Source organism: Diaphorina citri, unplaced genomic scaffold (assembly GCF_000475195.1).
Source record: "Diaphorina citri unplaced genomic scaffold, Diaci psyllid genome assembly version 1.1 scaffold1416, whole genome shotgun sequence".
Lineage (NCBI taxonomy): Eukaryota > Metazoa > Arthropoda > Insecta > Hemiptera > Psyllidae > Diaphorina > Diaphorina citri.
Window position 1 is genome coordinate 47183 of NW_007378842.1, and position 20199 is coordinate 67381.

Sequence of the window (20199 nt, forward strand, 5' to 3'; positions counted from 1 at the left end):
ATGTTATGCCATATTCTCCCATCTGTTTTACTCTCAAGTCTTCTACAAGCATCGCCGCACCGTCATGATATTGCCATCAACAATAGGTAACAACTCCTAACTCCATTACCTACGGCTAACGCCAATAAGCTCTCATTCTTTGTTTGGAATTCACGATTCTGAAACTTCCACATTCCTTCAACACCTTTTAACCAATCATCCCAGTTTGTTTGTATAGAAAATGCTTTCCACACAACCCAATAGTTAAAACGGACCTTCTCAAAGTTACTGAATCTTTTAACCAACCATATCCCCGTTTTGTCTCTGTTTCAGCCTCAACTCAACGCCCAGCATCACCGCCGCCCTCAAGCAGCATCGCAAGATCTCCCTCAACAACAACTCCCTCTCCGCCAACGCCAATGACGAGCAAAACTCCCCGGACAACAAGAAGAAGAGGAAGAAAGTCGAGAACATCACGCACGACAGCATGCTTCCGCAGAAAAAGCGCGCGTTGGTGTCCGCTACGCCAGGGAATAACAACAATAGTGGGGAGACCAATTTGAACAACCCGGGCAAGAAGTTCATGAAGAATAACTCCAGTGAGGATTGTGTGGACGATGAGACGTTGATAAGGGAGACGGAGGCAGCGTTGAAGAATCTGTCAGGTAAGAAAAAGATTCTCTCAGCCATTTGACGTTTTTAGCGAGTTTTTGTAACCAAAGTCAATGACTTTTGGTTTTACACATTCGTTCAGATTCTTGTAAAAGATTTACCTTTTAGATCAAACGAACTACGGCGTCTTAGTAGCGCCATAAAAGAGAGGGGGAAGTTGAACCTTATGGATAGATACTCAACCTGCCGGACTATAGCGATGGAAATTACTCGTAGTTAGCGAGTGTGGTCCTAACAAGTATGTCAATTCGTGCCTAAGCCGGAATACCTACCTATTGTATTTTTTTACTAGTCAATAAGTACCTATCTATTTAGAAGAAACCTTTCGCTACATATTACATACCTAATGTAAACCCCTCCTCATGTCCACAGGGAGCTGGCTAGGCGCCAAACACAACAACACATACTACTCCAACAGCACCAGCTCGGAGAAAGTTCACCCCTACGAAGCCAACCCCGCCTTTGAGAACCTTTTCGACGAAAACAAGAACTTCAACACCACCCCCAGCCATCGCGTCTCGTCCACCTACGCCACCTCCGTGTCCAACGTGAGTGGAGGAGTGACCAACCTCAAGGATGTGATTACAGTGAGGGATGAGAATAATGAGAAGCGTGGAGGTGGAGGTGTCAAGAAGAGGAGTGGGGAGAAGGAGAACAACAATAACAACAAGGACATTGACAATTTGCTCAAGATCGAGAACGAGTGTACCAAGTTGAACAACAAGGAGAAGATGGCGGAGTCCAGGTAAGGAGTTAGGGTCAAGTAGAAACACTACCTGCCTTCGGTGGTGTAGTGGTCAAGGCGCTCGCCTGGTAAACAGGAGGGCGTGGGTTCAATCCCAGCCGAGGTATGGAATTTTATGTTCTTATAATTTGAGAATTTGACCACAATAATAGTAGTAGCCTACTGCTGGAGTAAAGGGACTTTTCAGTCCTATGCGAGCAGTATAAATAAGCACTATTATTATTATCATCTAACGTAAGTAGTGTGGCTGTCCGGAGTGAAATTACCTACAATATAATGGGAAAACTTAATCTACGCGTGTAGTCTAGCCTCTATTCTTATTGAGGCTTCTCGGAATATCCAAATTTTCGAAAGGGTCTGTTGTGAGTCTAATGATTCTAATGAAATTTTGACAGTGAATACGTACACTGTATTCTTAAGCCAGTCAGTCACTACCAGGTAGACCTGACAGGCGAACTTGATCAGCCGTAGGTACTTGTCAGGTCTACCTGATAGAGAGTGGCTGGAATTAGAACAGGACACTGCGATTGAGATGTCCTCGTGGAATTCACTGCGATTGAGATGTCCTCGTGGAATTCACTGTCCACTTTGTGAAACTAAAACACCATACACAGAAAGCCCAATCCGAGGCTTAGGTGTAGGGGCAAACAGCCCCAAAGGATGGTTTAAGCAGTTAAAGCCTGATTCACACTATAGTGCCAGTCTGCCAGTCAAGGTCCGGTCACGGTCCGATCAAAAAGATTCGTCGCAAGAATGTTCCAAATTTTGACTGTGAGCTGACCGTTACCGTACCTTGACTAGAACGTCTAGTGTGTACACTCGCAATTACTTCCCTTCAACAATCATTTGATCGGACCGTTACCGGACCGAGAATTTTTGTACCGATACTCAACTAGTAATGGCCTATAGTAGGTACATCATTTGCATTGCATTGCACGATGCTTTGCAAACACGTCCAAACTAGTGCAACGCACATCAAAGACATTCGCCAGAAAACCGCCAACCTCTCGGATACCCACAAACGTTTGCTGCAATGTTCAAAAAACTTTGCTGCAACTTTCTCAAACCCGTCCAAACTAACGAATTTCATTGCATTGCACGTTGCATTGCACAAGTCTGGCCCCACCATAAGAATTTTGTGATACTGAAAACTTTGATCTTTTCAGATACGAGCCGGATTTCAACGAACTCGTAGACGACTCCTCGAACGAGTTGGAAATCGACATGAGTGAGACGGGGGCAGATGAGGACGAACCCCATCGCCGCTCCAACCCTGACCCTGGCCACCGGTCTAGACAGGGCCGGGACTACGGCAAGGACTATGGGGACAAACACGGGCTGGGCGGTCAAGGATACAGTGCCCCGTCGTCGGCGTTCAAGCCCGTTGAATCGTCTCGCCTGCCAGGTAAGAAGCTACGCCTGGGTGCAATAGTCCTACATACCGGACTCCCGGACTCCGCACACAGGAATTTCGTCAGAAAAGACCACCAGTTCAATGTAATGTAAAACGTCTTAGATTTCTGGGGGAGAAAGATTCGGGGGACAATGAGAAAGAAGAGGACACGGGAAGTAAGTGAAAATGGGATGATGGTATCCAAAACGATGGAGGGAACTGTAAGAAAGGAGGTCTTATCGTATCGAAATCGAATTGAAAACGATGGTATCGATTTTTGTTTAAAAAAAGGTTTGATTGAGGGAACCTTAACTGTAAATGTCTTTTCGTCTCAAAATGGAAGAGAGAAAGAGGACAGGATAGGAGAAAGCCAGTCGTTCCCAGAACGAGCCTTATGTGTTTGGGATGAAGTTTGCCCCGCTGGGAATCGAAACCGTGACCTAGCGCTTACTAAATATGCTACCGTCCAAGCTAACTAGGCTGGCAACAGTACTTTGTGACTTACTACGAAGTTTTTGGAATTTCAATTCTACATATTTATTAATCAAAAATCAGGCTTTATCCAGGAAAAGATTATCAGCTTAAATAGCTATAACCTATATAACCAATCTCTTAATATTCAAGTTCCAAACTGTATTCAAAATCACCACACCACCTTTTCTTCCAGGCTCCTCAGACATCGAACTCGGACCCTATCCACCACCGCCCAACTGCGTCACCTTCGTCGGCTTTCCGCCGCCCCCTGGGCCGCCTAGTAGTCATGTATTGGGCGAAACTAGGGGCTTTGCCCCGCCCAAACCGGGAGTCAAAGAAGAGGACAACAAGGGAGCCAGTGGCGCTACTGGGCTACACTCGCCTGATTCCAAACAATACACGATATTACAACCTGCAGGTGAGAATAGTAGAAAGGTTTATCTTGTATGACTGCCGAGATTCCACTCAGCGACAAGCTACTATTGACAGCCTGAGTATTGCCGGGAAAATGTTCACCCATCTATTTCAAACTTTGGACGTCAATGATCAGTTGAGTCAGTGTAACTTGTAAGAGTTGGGGAAAGTCACAAAAGATCTAACCTATTTAAAGGGTATTTTATCCTAAACAGAGATAAGGTTCTTTATTGGAACGGCTGGCAATCTTGTCCTCCTCCTCTCTTCGCTTTCGGGACTATAAGATCTCAGTTTTTGAAGTGCCCTCTATCCTCTATCAAAAATCTTTTTATTTCCAGTATTTGAAACCAACCAGGCATTTTTTTTTTTTTTTTTTTTTTTTTTTTTTTTTTTTTTTTTTTTTTTTTTTTTAAGAGGTTTGACAAAGGGAACTGTAACTGCTATGGTCTTATCGTCCCGAAGAGAGAAGGAAGACAGGATAGGAGAAAGCCAGCGGTTCAGAGAACGTACATTATCTCTTCGAGCCGTCTTTTAAATCAGTCGTTTCCTGATTCTCCATTTTTCTTCTCTCCTCAGGAGCAAGTTCTCGTGCAGCCTCGGCCATTCAGGACGTCACGCGGGAACGCGTAGCAACCCCTCACAACTTTCACATGTATTTTGCTACATGATAGGTAGGCATTTATTGATGGTTATGTTCAATTATTGTTCACAGAGGGAAGCAAATGCCCCACTCCAGGATGTAATGGACAAGGGCATGTTACAGGACTCTACTCTCATCATAGAAGGTAAGTAACACCTTACCACATTTCTCTAAAATCATGATTTATTTGTGGTGAAGCTGAGAGCTTCTTCACAATTTTTGTGGATATCACAGCATTACTAAGAGCCTCCTGTACAATTTCTAACATAATTATATTTTTTCTTTTTACTCTGGTAATGCCGCCACTGGTCACTACTCGATTAAGGTAGCTATTCAATTGTCCTCACGAGACTGAGTGCACCCCGAACTCCAAGCACAGAGCCGAAAAAAACCTCGGCACCGCCGGGAATCGAACCCGGACCTCCTGCGTGCAAGCCTAGTGTGAGACCCACTCGGCCACGGAGGTTGTTACACTTCTCTAAAATCGAAGGGCGTCCAATCAAGCTGAGATTGTCTTAAAATGTCCAGCTGTCCAGATATAGTCGACGGCCATCGATCGATGTTGATCTATTTGGTCACACCTTAACAGACTTAGGTCTGTTAGACCGATCTTATGTTGTTGGTGTTGTTGTTGTTGTTGTTGTTGTTGTTGTTGTTGGTGTTGTTGTTGTTGTTGTTGTTGTTGTTGTTGTTGTTGTTCTTGTTGTTTTAGCGGCCTTAGCTTTCGCCGGATGGCAATAGCAGATTGCCCAATCTTATGTATGAGTATTTGGTAGTATTTTTTTAAGTGCTAAAATAGTACAATCACGTCCTATTTCTTTGTGTTTCAGCTTATCCGGATGTCCCAGAAAAGACAAGGTCACTCCAGAAAGTAAGTAACTCACATCTCCAGGCACGCGTTCTAGAGCCAAAACAATAGCCAAACTTACCACTTTATCTTGAATTGTATATGTTTTGTTGATAGTTCAGGCTATTTTGGTAATTCTTCAATTGAATGCTGGTAATCCAAAATGAGCTTGAGCTACACAAGTTCCAAAAAGTAAGTTTTCTTGGAGAGAGATCAATTCTTTTATTTCTTTTAATTTTACATACAAGACATTTAGCACTTCCTTTGTGAAAAACGAAGGGTCATTATTTCAAGGAGATCTTTTAGATGATATAAATGTGTATTGCGATAGTCAAGGACCCTCGAAGTCTGTGAAGACTCTGGAATAAGATGTGTAAAATCAATTTTCAAATTTCAGATTGTTCTTTCAAATTTGAGTGCTCTTTTTTAGCTCATTTAGGATTTTCAGCACTCCATTGACATAGTTTGTTTATTTTTTCTTTGTAAGTCACCAATTCTACAATGTTCTTTGTTAAAATCCTTTGTAACTTTGAACAGCGGGACAGAGAGTATTTTTGTTTTGTGATTTTGTTTTTTTTTTTTCCATTGTCTTTATTTTGGTCAAACTTGTTTCCATGCGTTGCCAAAACTTTTGCCACTTTTCCTTCCCCCTTTAGAGTGTCTATTTCTTTTTCTTTGTAAGCCAAACGGTTCATATTTGGGGTATCTTTTGAACCCGAAAGGAAGTTTAGAGATTTGATAACAACCATGATATCTAGTGTATCTAATGTCTTTCTTTAAAATATTATTATTTCATATTTCTTTTTGTATTCTTTGAGTTTTGTAGCGGGATAGATTGTCATTTTCCTTTAATGAAAGAAATTTTACCTAGTTTAAGAGTTCAATTCAGTAATGCTGAATTTTGTGAAGTTGCAGCAACCTCTATCTAGAACTCCAATTCAAATGATCTTGATTTGAACTTCATTTGAATTTGAATCTTTGTTCCCATTGAAGCTTTTCTAAACTTTCCAAGCACAGACGACATTTGGCAAAACCAACTTTTAGATTCAAACCAATCTCTCTATCCCGCTAACAAAGTTTTTTGGTTTCTTGAAATTTTATTCATAACAACTTTTGTTTTAAAGAATCGACCGATGTGTTCAACTGCTTTTCTGTAGGCAATCATAATTATTACACAAAGAACATGAAAGCTCAGTGAAAAAATGAGCTTCCGAAATTTTTTCTGTAATCTGAAACTTTGGCACGACCCAAAATCTGACTTTGGTACAAACTGAACCCAGCTCATCCCTGAAGGAAGATAGGGTCAGGTTGTCGCAGTGATATACCTAGGGATTAAATAGTCATCAATGATCCTATTTATACCAATGATCCTATTTATACCAATATCAACCTTGATGGAAAATTTAGCCAAACAAAGCCAACATTAGAAGAAAAGAAAGGGAATTTAACCAAAAATAGCCAAAATTAGGAGGTAAAAAAACGCATTGAATTGAATTGAAATAGACACCTAACCAAACCCCCCGCCCCTTTCTCTCCTCCCCCTTTCCCTCTTGCCGCCACCCCCAAAGTTTTGGCAATGCACGAGACCATCTTGAAATGCCCCACCCCCGGTTGCAATGGGCGTGGCCACGTAAGCTCCAATAGGAACACGCATCGCTCTCTGTCGGGCTGTCCTATAGCAGCCGCCAATAAGGCCGCTAATAAGGAGGCCGCCAAGCTCAAGTCTTCCTTGGCCGCCGGCCGACACTTACAACGAGGTATGTTGTGACGTCGGAATTTTTACTGTTTTTGTTGATTTTTTGAAGTTCTATATTTTGTTGACTAGCTTTCGTCATTCGCTGATTCGCTGTTCAAAGTTAGCTTCGAAAGCCGGGTATTTAGTAGTTAATATCTTGATAGTAATACCTATTAGTAGTAATACGAGTAGGTATATATTTCGTTATTCACATAATCATGTACAGAAAATAAAGGTCGGGCACGTCATAATCGCACCGAGCCCGCGCCAGCATACGGCCGAGTGTGGAACGTGCTACGTCGAGAAAGAAAACTAAGGCATTTGACCGTGTCGGTACACACATATCACCGCACCACGACGGTGCTGGTGTGGTGATGTGTGTACCAATACATTCAAATTCCTTGCCTTTTCTTTCTCGCCGTAGCACGTCCAACACTCGACCGTATGTTGGTGCGGGCTCGTTGCGATCATGTATGTACCGACTTCAAGTGATTTAGACTGTCACTTTACACGGTAACTAGTAGGTAACTACTCCTAGTTTAGGAAGAGAAGGCGTTCTAAGAAGGTTGCAGTTACGCAAGTTTAACAAGCCCAGCCACTCACTATCAGGTAGACCTGACGACGGGTACACCTGATCAGGTCTAAGTTATCTAAGTGTGTGTGTTCATCAGATATAAGGTAGACCTGACAGACGACCCTTTTCAGTTGTACCTGATAGCTCTATCTGCTGGTGTGTGTGTGTGTGTGTGTGTGTGTGTTCATCAGGTGTCAGGTATACCTGTCAGGTCTACCTGATAGTGAGTGGCTGGCCCAACAAATGAAACCATTCATTCGCTCTAGTTGACAAAACTAATCGTATCTCATCCGCTCCTCCACAGTCCCCTCCAACTGTTCGTCGGAGATGAGCTTCAACAAGACGCCCCTCCCCTCTCCTCTCTCATCCGATGTAAAACCCTGCTATTACCCGGAACACACTTCCAGTCACTCCTCATCCGAATTCTCTCACTCATCCTACTATAGCAAACCGGCCTCGGTGAAAAGCGACGATAAGAGCAAGTTTACGCCCAAATCCCAGAGTGGTGAGTAGAATAGAATGGAGCTTGGGTAGAATAGAATGGAACTTGGGTAGAATAGAATAGATTTTGGGTAGAATAGAATGGAATTTGAGTAGAACTCATCCTACTATAGCAAACCGGCCTCGGTGAAAAGCGACGATAAGAGCAAGTTTACGCCCAAATCCCAGAGTGGTGAGTAGAATAGAATATACCTAGTTAGATTAGAATAGATTTACTCTAAAATCCCGAGCTCAATATCCAGTTGTAGTTAGTAATTATATTCGCAAAATTCGGATAGACACCCGTCCACCGTCCTGATAGGTACTAACCGCAGACGTTACGCAGACAACGAGACAACGTTAATCTCGTAAACGGAAGTTGACCCCCCATTGATGTGAGGTCAAAACGCCTATTATTAGGTATTTCTTATTTTTCATAATTATTCGACAATGTTGGAGATTTTCGGGAAGTCTAAAGCTCTAAAGAAACATTTTGTCAGTTCCGTAACGTACCTAATAGAAAGGCGTGTGGTGGTCACAAGTTCACAACAGATTTTTTCCGTTCTCCCCAGGGTCGTGCTGCACACCGACCGGCATGTTGAAGCCGGACCTCCCCTCATCTGCCTAGAATAGAATAGAATAGAATAGGTAACGAATAGAATATTCCGTAACGTACCTAATAGAAAGGCGTGTGATGTTGACAAGTTCACAACAGATTTTTTCCGTTCTCCCCAGGGTCGTGCTGCACACCGACCGGCATGTTGAAGCCGGACCTCCCCTCATCTGCCTGTCAGTCCCCCAGCACCGGGCCCCCTCCCACTGGACCTCACCATCGCGCTTACGACTCTTACAGTATGAGTCATGACTCTAACTCAAGCTCAGTGTCAAGTATGGACACCCTGGGACACCATTCAACCGCCTCCCTACATCATGTCACCCAGAACCTACCTGGTGAGTAAACATTTCGCCTGGGGCGCAATAAAATTTCGCCTGGGGCGCACTATGACTCTCACAGTGTGAGCCATGAATCCAACTCTAGCTCAGTGTCAAGTATGGACACCCTGGGACACCATTCAACCGCCTCCCTACATCATGTCACTCAGAACCTACCTCTCCATCATGTCACCCAGAACCTACCTGGTGAGTAGAAATTTCGCCTGGGGCGCGATAACAGTTCGCCTGAGGCGCACTACGACTCTTTTAGTATGAGCCATGAATACAACTCAAGCTCAGTCTGATCTGTCTCAACCCACAGTATAAAATTAAATACATAATTACCTATGTAGTGTGTAGTGTACCTACCTATTTATTTAATTCATATACCTTAATAATATTTTCACAAATTACATTGAATTCTTTAGAGCCTTTGAATTCAAATTATTTTCGATTGCCTATTATTCTTTCTTTCACAAAAATTAACTGAGAATAAATTTCTTTTCCCACAGGTCCCCTTCCCCCTCCTCCTCCCCCTCAGTCGTCAGTCCCCTACGTGCTGGATCACAGGTACGACCCCCACTCCCACCCCACGGGGCCCCTCATGAACTCCGCCCCTGACGATCTCTATCCCCCCACCAGTCTGGGGCCCCCTTGTACGTCCGCGCCGGCTGTTATCAACAGACCGATAGCTTCGTACTCGAACGAGTATCGGTATGACTCGTACGAGAGGTTTGACCCGGCGCCACCCCCTGTACCAACCCCTAGGTGAGTAAAACCGTACGTCTCGTACGATTTTTTTTCTTACTATTTTACCGCACGAAATGTTTTCTTATTTCTTCCGATATTACCGCATGAAAAATCGTTCGTGTGGTCGTGAAACTGTGCGATTTTCTGTTCCGTGTGTACCGTACAGAGAACTGTTTCGCCTTTTTCGAGGGAATTTCACCAGCTCCTAAACTTCCTAGGGGGTCTTCTAATAGCTAACAGCTATTTCAAAAGAGGCATAGTGCATCTCAAAACAGCTCGCAGTGTCGACCCGCAACGTAAGCCTAAGTAACCTTATTTTCTTTCTCCACAGCTACAGTGACCAATACTCAGAGCAGCTGAGCCGTTACGAACAGCACATGAATATGTTGAAACACTCTGCTGCCAGTTCAGAACATGGCGGGGTGACGGACACCCAGCTACCAACCTCTACGCCATCCCAACAGGGAGACCATGGAGAGTCACCTCTCTATCCTAGGTGAGGAATCCAAGTGGAAGGTCCCGAGTTCGATTCCCACTACTGACTAAGAACTTGTACTCGTATTAACCTGAATTTCCGAGTGGATACCACATTAGGTTTTTTCGGCTCTGTGCTTGGAACGGACCACCTAAAATTTGTTCGAAGACATTTCTGTATTTACTGTCCTTATTATAGGATAAGAAAAGTTAAAAGGGGTTTGATAGAAGGAACTGCAACTGCTATGGTCTTATCGTCCCGAAATCGAAGAGAGAAGGAAGACAGGATAGGAGAAAGCCAGCCGTTCCGAGAGCGAACATTATCCCATCAGGATAAAATCCGCCCCGGGCGGGAATCGAATCCGCGACCTAGCGCTTACAAGGCAGACGCGCTACCAACCAAGCTAACTAGGCTGGCTTTCCAAAATTTTCCTTTGAAATCAAAAACTTTACAGGTGTTTTACTCTGAACAGTCTGAGCTCCAAACTTGACTATCGTTTTCCGGCACCTTCTTAATAAACGCGTCAACTCCCGGCCCCTTCTTAATAAACGCTTCAACTCCCGCCCCCTTCTTAATAAACGCGTCAACTCCCGGCCCCTTCTTAATAAACGCTTCAACTCCCGGCACCTTCTTAATAAACGCTTCAACTCCCGGCCCCTTCTTAATAAACGCTTCAACTCCCGGCCCCTTCTTAATAAACGCTTCAACTCCCGGCACCTTCCCCGGCCCCTTCTTAATAAACGCTTCAACTCCCGGCCCCTTCTTAATAAACGCTTCAACTCCCGGCCCCTTCTTAATAAACGCTTCAACTCCCGGCCCCTTCTTAATAAACGCTTCAACTCCCGGCCCCTTCTTAATAAACGCTTCAACTCCCGGCCCCTTCTTAATAAACGCTTCAACTCCCGGCCCCTTCTTAATAAACGCTTCAACTCCCGGCCCCTTCTTAATAAACGCTTCAACTCCCGGCCCCTTCTTAATAAACGCTTCAACTCCCGGCCCCTTCTTAATAAACGCTTCAACTCCCGGCCCCTTCTTAATAAACGCTTCAACTCCCGGCCCCTTCTTAATAAACGCTTCAACTCCCGGCCCCTTCTTAATAAACGCTTCAACTCCCGGCCCCTTCTTAATAAACGCTTCAACTCCCGGCCCCTTCTTAATAAACGCTTCAACTCCCGGCCCCTTCTTAATAAACGCTTCAACTCCCGGCCCCTTCTTAATAAACGCTTCAACTCCCGGCCCCTTCTTAATAAACGCTTCAATTCCCGGCCCCTTCTTAATAAACGCTTCAATTCCCGGCCCCTTCTTAATAAACGCTTCAATTCCCGGCCCCTTCTTAATAAACGCTTCAATTCCCGGCCCCTTCTTAATAAACGCTTCAATTCCCGGCCCCTTCTTAATAAACGCTTCAATTCCCGGCCCCTTCTTAATAAACGCTTCAATTCCCGGCCCCTTCTTAATAAACGCTTCAATTCCCGGCCCCTTCTTAATAAACGCTTCAATTCCCGGCCCCTTCTTAATAAACGCTTCAATTCCCGGCCCCTTAATAAACGCTCCAAATCCTCTGTCCCCCAGGCCTCTCGACCACTACTCGCAAAAACCAGATATTTTGCTCTGAATAGTCTGAACTCTAAAATTGACTGTCATTTTTCGGCCCCTTCTTAAACTATAAACCGTATAAACTCATCAGTTCCTCTCTCCCCAGGCCTCTCTACCACTACTCGCAACAACAGGCCACCTCCATCGGTTCGAGCGGCGTAGGCACCCCCTCTAACACCAACTCGGAAACCAGTGGGGGCGGAACAGGAGGGGGTGGGGGCGAGCTTCCTCCCGTGTCCGCGCCTAGCAGCACCGTCACAGGGGCGCCGGGTTTTCCGCGGGCAGCAGCGATGAATCTCTCAGTGAAGTGCGTCGCTGCTGCCTCTACCAAGGTAAGAGAAAGTTTCGCCTGCGGCGCCAAGGCTCGGTGTATCAATAGCATTAATCAGGTTGTTAAAGTAAAGTAAATATCGGTATTTTTAGTTATATTTTGACGTAATTCAATGACATCACGTCAACTTAAGCAAGCAAGCGAGCTGCCACAAAAGTGCTGAGAAGTTTCGCCTGCGGCGTTAAATAATAGCCTTTATGCTCTTATTGGGTAGGATTTCACACGGAAAAGAAGAAAAGAGGAGGAAGTGGAGCAACTAGGGAATTAAATTATTATTTTTTGAACAGGTTTGATAGAGGGGACTGTTACTGCTAAGGTCTTGGAAGATAGGATATTAGAAAGCCAGCCGTTCCGAACATCATCCGTTCAGGATAAAATCCGCCCCGGGCAGGAATCGAACCCCGCGCCTAGCGCTTACAAGGCAGACGCGCTACCAACCCAGCTAACTAGGCTGGCTTTTAAGGGGGAAAAAAACTGATCAAGGACGGGTTGATGTTAACAGTAGTCTGTACCTCTCAACTGATCAGTACATCTTGAGAGATGACAATATCTAGGTATTATTAAAGCAATACTATCCAATGAATTTTTCAACAATATCCATTTAAAATTTTAATTTTTTCTATAATCTCCATCTGTCTCTCTCCCCAGCAGGTGTCTCAGGACCCCCATGCCCCCCGCACCTCCCCCGCCTCAGTCATGGACCTGTCCACCTCCTCCGTAACCTCGACATCGCCTCTGGGGGGGCCCTATGGGTCTGCCAGTCCCCCGCCCCCGGGGCCCCCCACCGGGCCCCCTCGTCGCTCCCAACGCGGCCCTACCAGTGCGACGGGCAGTTCGTCGCCCCCCGCCCCCTCCCCGCAGCAGCAAACACTTGACCTCAGTCTGAGCAGGTGAGTAGTGTGATCCTTAGGCTAGCCACTAACTATCAGGTAGACCTGACAGGCGTAGGCGGACCTGTCAGGTCTACCTGATAGTGAGTGGCGGCCTTCGTAGCCGGGGCCGTAATTTGAATTTAAACTTGGTTTAAGTGAAACTATTGTATTAAGCAACGGACTGGCTAAAAAGTTCAAAATCGACTTTGCTTAATCTCAGATTGTAGGTAATTCTGGCCATTATTGACCCGAATTTTCTCCTTTTTTAGCGTGTAAATAAATAGGTAAATTTATTCAGTTCAAGGGCACCTAGGTACTTCTTGATAAAATGTCTACTAATACTAATACTAAGGCTACTTATTCAATAGAGGAATTAGGAAACACCAACTATCCAAAAACTAACGGATCAGTCCAATGTTGAAAATTCTGAATTCCGATTTATTCCAATGGACTTAAACGCTAGGCAGTTAATTAGTTATGTCAGCTCCCATGGCGTAGTGGTCACTGCGCTCGCCTTGCACGCGGGAGACCCGGGTTCGATTCCCGGCGGGGTCAAGAAATTTGTATCATGCAAATGATTGATTCCGTGACTGGCTGTTGCGGGGCCCACTCAGCCTCGTGAGGAAAATGAGTAGCTATGACATATAAATGCGCATAGCGACCGGTGCCAGCATGGTAGGTAAACATTAGATTTTAGGATTATAATATTGGAAAAATCCTACAATGCTGCAGTGAGCACCAAAGTTGTGATATAATAACACAAAGAAAACTGCATTTGTTAATTAGTTATCTAGTTTCGTCTTGAGTATTCTCTCATCATCCTAATGAAATGTCATATTCTGCTATGTTCCAGGCCTACTGGAAGGTCTATATTCCCGGCGGGAGCTTACAGTAGAGAATCCACTCCAGACAGCGGAGGATCTCACTATATTGATTCATACAGGGATGTTAATGGTGAGTAGAATAGAATAGAATAGAATAGAATTGAACTAAATAGATTTTAATAGAATAAAACCGAGTAAAATATTATCCCAGAAAAGACTATAATTTAATAATACAGGCGAAGTAATGTCAAGAAGCCTTACAAAGTAGAGGCCCAAGTACCCATCCTTGAGGAACACCAGAGAGGACTGCTTAATGAAACCATTTCTAACACTAAAATCTTCTTGATAATTTGGAATGTACCTAATACGAAGAAAGAAAAATTGCTTTGACATAAAGAGAAGGGAAGAAGAAAGAGTAAAAAATGGACTTTGAAAAAGCTTTTGATACAGTGGAATTTGAGGGATTTTCGTCCTGGTGAGTCTAATCGTTAAAGGAACTTCCCAAAAGGAAATTCCCTTTTCCGAGCTACCTATATTATAGATTTGCCAGGCCAAAACTGAACTTTTGATTTTCCATCAACCCCTGTCGGTCCGATGCGATGCGATGTTCCACTAGGCTCGTCTCAAACGACTCTTATTTCCAATGTGAACGAGCCTTATTACTCTCTATCTCCATTTATCATTAACCCATCTCGTCCCCATGTTCCAGGATACGCGGGGGTAAGTCCGCACCCGGGTTATATCCCCGGTACCGAGTATCCGGGCAGCAACAGCTACACTCCATACTCTGGGTATTCCTGTACGTATCCCGGGAATTACGCTAACGGGTATTCGGCTAGCAGCTACTACGGGATTCCACCAATCACAGCCTCTCATCATGACAAGCTCCTGTCTAAGGATGATTCCAGGTGAGTTCTCAATAAATACTCTTCAGTTTTCTACTGACAGCGGAGACGTTCTCTACCACCCAACCTTTAGAGCAGTTGTTCTCAAAGTTGTCGCCACCGCGGCACACTTCTCAAGACTCCGCGGCACTCCAACGCTCAACCAGTAGGTACTTAAATGTTGTAAGAGTGAAGATACATACTCTTTTAATAGCGCCGCAGGCCTTTTTTGCGATTAGGCATGCGGTCGGTCAGGTATCTAGGTAGGTAGATAATGATATTGTAATAAATGACATGATTGAAGGGTAGGGATTGTCTTTTTTAACAATATTGCTCTTCCATTTCTTTATTGATAAAACAGCAGATCGAACAGAATATAAAAATCACCTACATTAATTATAATTATAAATGGTAGGTATACTCATCCGTAAAAGCAATGCTTGTGCCACGGATGGGGATGACGAAATTCAATAAAGAGTCTAAATAAATTCCATTTTGCTTTCAGTTCTCGCGGTGATCGCAGTCTAAGCACTCACTCGCAGGAACTCAAGTGTCCAACCCCAGGATGCGATACCTCACCAAGCTCCAGAGTCTATGCGGGGGAAGCACCAACAATAACAGCGGCGAGTATTATAATCTCAATTTGAAACACAAACTGGCGCAGTCGGAATATCCGATGTTGGGAAAAATTTAGACAAGAACCAGCGAGAATAATTTATTATTAATAATAACTTCAAAATTTCAAGTTACGTATTTAAATATCTAGTTATATTATTACGAGTATGTATTTAAAAATGAAATAATAAAATAGAAAATAACAATATGTATAATTGAAGTTTTAGAGGAAGTATGTACTTAATTACACAAAAAAAGTAGGGTGGAATTTGTTCAACAATGTAATCTCATTAGGATATAGGTTATTGTGAGTTCAGGTATTCTTGTTCGAAAAGTACCTTTTTTCTTAAATATGTACGTTCAATTCTAGTCATTTATTGTAAATCTTACGAATTCTTTGTACAAAGTTTGAAATTTGTAACATAAATTAATGTAGATAAACGTATGTAATTATAAATACATATTGTATAATTTGTACGTGTATAAACTCTTTTGTAAATATCTCGATTTTACATTTGTTACGAAATAAAAGTTCAGAATTTACACTCTTTATTATTTAATAATTTGTAATTATTATTTAACATTTTAGGCATGTGCTTGTTCTTTTCAAACAGAGAGAACCCTCTGAAACTATCAGCTAGCTAGGCTGGTTAGGGCTAGCTGTTCTTCTCCATGTTTATAGCCGCACAGCTAGACGCTAGTCTACTTTCTGTTTAACGTATATTAGCGAGACATACCCTAGCTAGACCCATCCGAATAGGATAATGTCTCATTCTTGACGATGATCTAATCTCCTGTTATCTCTCCCGTTAAGGTGTAAACTGTCCCACACCGGGGTGTGATGGGGCAGGACACATTAACGGATCTTTTCTCACGCACCGTTCAGTCTCCGGCTGTCCCAATCAGAAGTCCAAATCCCCCGGAGGTCCCCTCAGTCAGTCCGTGAAGTATCCGGGCTCCGGCATGCACTCGCAGGAACTCAAGTGTCCAACCCCAGGATGCGATGGCTCCGGGCACGTTACTGGTAACTACTCCTCGCACCGGTCTCTATCTGGATGTCCCCGGGCTAATAAACCCAAGAGTAAACCACGCGATGGCCAGGACTCGGAACCTTTGAGGTGAGAGCCCTTTATTACCTTCTAATTTCTAACTTTCTATCACATCAAGGGTCATATTTATGAACTAAACAAAAGCTCTCAAGCTGCACTGAAGCGTTAATTCCGAAGATCTGAGTAGCCGAAATCAATTTCAGTCTGACTTGAGCCAGCCTAAACGCTGTAAACGCTAGGCCACGGATTCGGTTCCCACCCGGGACGGATTTTTTCCTGAACGGATAATGTTCGTTCTCGGAACGGCTGGCTGTCTCCTATCCTGTCTTCCTTATCTCTACGATTTCGGACGAGCAGTTACAGTTCCCTATATCAAACTTCTTTAAAAGTAAATATGTAAGACCTTAGCAGTTACAGTTCCCTCTATCAAACCTCTTTAAAAAGTAAATATGTAAACACAATGTTTCGGGTTTATTACCGGGAGCGGCCGCTACGAATGGATCCGGGCGATAATCTCCCAGACTCCTCTATCGGTCCACGTCCATCTAATATTCTAGTTCATGACCATGTCTATATGTCGGATTTTATTTTCCTAACGCTGCTCAGATGTCCCATACCAGGATGTGACGGTTCCGGTCATGCCACAGGGAAATTCCTCTCTCATAGGAGGTTTGTATTAATGTTTGATTAGATATAAGATTTATCTCCTCTTAAAATATAAATCCATGTTGGGGTGCAATAGTCCTACACACTGGACTCCGCACACAGGAATTTCGTCAGAAAAGACCCCCACACCTCAAGATTTATCTCGTTCAGAAAAACCCGCCAAGTCGAAATTCGACATCTCTAAAATCAATGGAATGAGTTCTTGTTACCTTATTTTGTTCGTGTACAGTACACATTTCTTGCCCTCTGGAAAGGCTTGTCAGATAGTCTCAACATGTGTGTGGCGGGAATGAGACCCAGGTATATCAGAAGGTCTGAGCGTGAGTGGCGGGACTTAGCCATTCAAGTTCGTTAGGTAGAACGCTAAATTTACTCTTGTTTTCTTCTTCAGCCTTATTCATTCAATTTCGTTAGGTAGGTAGAACGCTAATTTTCCTCTTCTCCTGTTTCCTCAGTGCATCCGGATGTCCAATAGCGAACCGCAACAAGATCCGAGTATTAGAATCTGGCGGCACGGTAGAACAACATAAGGCCGCCACATTTCTTGCCCTCTGGAAAGGCTCGTCAGATAGTCTCAACATGTGTGGCGGGAATGAGACCCAGGTATATCAGACGGTCTGATTGTGAGTGGCGGGACTTATCCATTCAATTTCGTTAGGTAGAACGCTAAATTTACTCTTGTTTTCTTCTTCAGCCTTATTCATTCAATTTCGTTAGGTAGAACGCTAATTTTCCTCTTCTCCTGTTTTCTCAGTGCATCCGGATGTCCAATAGCGAACCGCAACAAGATCCGAGTATTAGAATCTGGCGGCACGGTAGAACAACATAAGGCCGCCATTGCCGCCGTCACAGCCGCAGCTGCAGCCGCCAAACTGGACGGTAAGTAATCACCGTTCCTTCACCAAGCTAGAGAAAAGATACTGGTTTTTGATTTGATAGAGGTTTAATGCCACTGTGAAGATGAAATGGTCATTCATCCGGATTTGTTGTTGTAGTGGCTTTAGCTATAGCCGAAAGGTGATGACAAAATAGAGAAAATATCTCTTCTATCAGCCATACACTAGGGTGATAGTCTCTAGTCATGTTTAATTGGCTCGTCCTGAACCGCAGTCAACCATTGTGAGGACTTGTGCTTGTTCTTTTCAAGCAGAGAGAACCCTTTGAAACTATCAGCTAGCTAGGCTCTAGGCTGGTTAGGGTTAGCTGTTCTTCTCCCTGTTTATAGTCGCAGATACTGGTTTTTGATTTGATAGAGGTTTAATGCCACTGTAAAGTTGAAATGGGCATTCATCCGGATTTGTTGTTGTAGTGGCTTTAGCTATAGCCGAAAGGTGATGACTTGATGACAAAATAGATAAAATATCTCTTCTATCAGCCATACACCAGGGTGATAGTCTCTAGTCTCTAGCCGTGTTTAATTGGCTCGTCCTGAACCGCAGTCAACCATTGTGAGGACTTGTGCTTGTTCTTTTCAGAGTCATTCATGGAGGAATGTGAAAAAGTGATCGTGTGAAACGGATTTGTCACTCCATTTTCTCGAGAAAACGTAAACAAATCAAAAAATCAATTTTTCCGACTTTTCTTATCAGGTATTTCAGGAATTTCAGCTAAAAATTCTTAAGAAATAAAATAAACTCTTGATAGAAAGGGAAAAGAAGACATTTCCCATTGTTTGATCGTTCAGAAAATCTCATCTTGATTGGTGTCCAGTGCTTACTACAAACCAGGTAACGTAACTTTGTTTCCAACTTTTTTGGGTAAATTCCATTATGACTCAAATCCTGGTCAATAGGGGGTAGTGTTGGGAACAATCGATTATTTCACATAATCGATTATAAAAAATAATCGATTATTAATCGATTAATAATCGATTATTCTAATACGTGGAAAAGTCATGAGAAACGATTGTTCCGGAGGTCTTATTATCTCGAAATCAGAGAGAAGAATTTCACGAGTGGATGCCCTTCGCATTCAACCTTTGCTATTTCTTTAGCAAGGGAAATTTCAGGCTGGTATCTTCACTCTTTTGGCTGGACCGGCTGGTAAATTGGCTGGATCAGCTTAGTCCCCCAGCCACAGTAAGCTGGTCCACTCCCTGTTTTAAATACGTTTATCGTTACGTTACGTTATACGTTTAAATACGTTAAATACGTTCAAATACGTTTTAAATCTAATAAAGTTGGATACAAAGAGTGATACTCACTAGGTTGCGGTTTCGGGTACATATGGTAGAGATCCTCATGGTGCATGCCGGAGCCCGGATACTTCACGGACCTGATTAAAGTCCCCTAATAAAGTTGGATGCAAAGAGTGATACTCACTAGGTTGCGGTTTCGGGTACATATGGTAGAGATCCTCATGGTGCATGCCGGAGCCCGGATACTTCACGGACTGACTGAGGGGACCTCCGGGGGATTTGGACTTCTGATTGGGACAGCCGGAGACTGAACGGTGCGTGAGAAAAGATCCGTTAATGTGTCCTGCCCCATCACACCCCGGTGTGGGACAGTTTACACCTTAACGGGAGAGATAACAGGAGATTAGATCATCGTCAAGAATGAGACATTATCCTATTCGGATGGGTCTAGCTAGGGTATGTCTCGCTTAAACAGTTACGTTAAACGCTTAAACAGTTACGCTTGAACGCTTAAACAGTTACGCTTAAACAGAGAGAGTCGACTAGCGTCTGGCTGTGCGACTATAAACAGGGAGAAGAACAGCTAACCCTAACCAGCCTAGAGCCTAGCTAGCTGATAGTTTCAAAGGGTTCTCTCTGCTTGAAAAGAACAAGCACAAGTCCTCACAATGGTTGACTGCGGTTCAGGACGAGCCAATTAAACATGACTAGAGACTATCACCCTAGTGTATGGCTGATAGAAGAGATATTTTCTCTATTTTGTCATCACCTTTCGGCTATAGCTAAAGCCACTACAACAACAAATCCGGATGAATGACCATTTCATCTTCACAGTGGCATTAAACCTCTATCAAATCAAAAACCAGTATCTTTTCTCTAGCTTGGTGAAGGAACGGTGATTACTTACCGTCCAGTTTGGCGGCTGCAGCTGCGGCTGTGACGGCGGCAATGGCGGCCTTATGTTGTTCTACCGTGCCGCCAGATTCTAATACTCGGATCTTGTTGCGGTTCGCTATTGGACATCCGGATGCACTGAGGAAACAGGAGAAGAGGAAAATTAGCGTTCTACCTACCTAACGAAATTGAATGAATAAGGCTGAAGAAGAAAACAAGA

At 43.7% G+C, this 20199-nt stretch overlaps 2 protein-coding genes across 2 annotated transcripts in view; both read left to right on the forward strand.

The window, feature by feature from the left end:
* Positions 1-20199, forward strand: part of LOC103515777 — a gene marked incomplete at its 3' end in the record, with an annotated part of 21688 nt that continues 1489 nt past the window's right edge. Inside the window, 21 exon segments of the mRNA XM_026828382.1 lie at positions 1-86; positions 313-644; positions 1024-1396; positions 2563-2801; positions 3457-3681; positions 4254-4305; positions 4307-4462; positions 5148-5188; positions 6733-6921; positions 7778-7978; positions 8689-8904; positions 9399-9654; positions 9968-10132; positions 11814-12039; positions 12687-12928; positions 13764-13864; positions 14444-14642; positions 15124-15160; positions 16209-16351; positions 16889-16951; positions 17703-17827. Coding sequence (XP_026684183.1) covers positions 1-86; positions 313-644; positions 1024-1396; positions 2563-2801; positions 3457-3681; positions 4254-4305; positions 4307-4462; positions 5148-5188; positions 6733-6921; positions 7778-7978; positions 8689-8904; positions 9399-9654; positions 9968-10132; positions 11814-12039; positions 12687-12928; positions 13764-13864; positions 14444-14642; positions 15124-15160; positions 16209-16351; positions 16889-16951; positions 17703-17827 — 3667 coding nt within the window.
* Positions 18507-20199, forward strand: part of LOC103515782 (AP-1 complex subunit beta-1-like) — a gene marked incomplete at its 3' end in the record, with an annotated part of 18056 nt that continues 16363 nt past the window's right edge. The window contains exon 1 of the mRNA XM_026828383.1: positions 18507-18675. The remainder of the gene's footprint in view (positions 18676-20199) is intronic.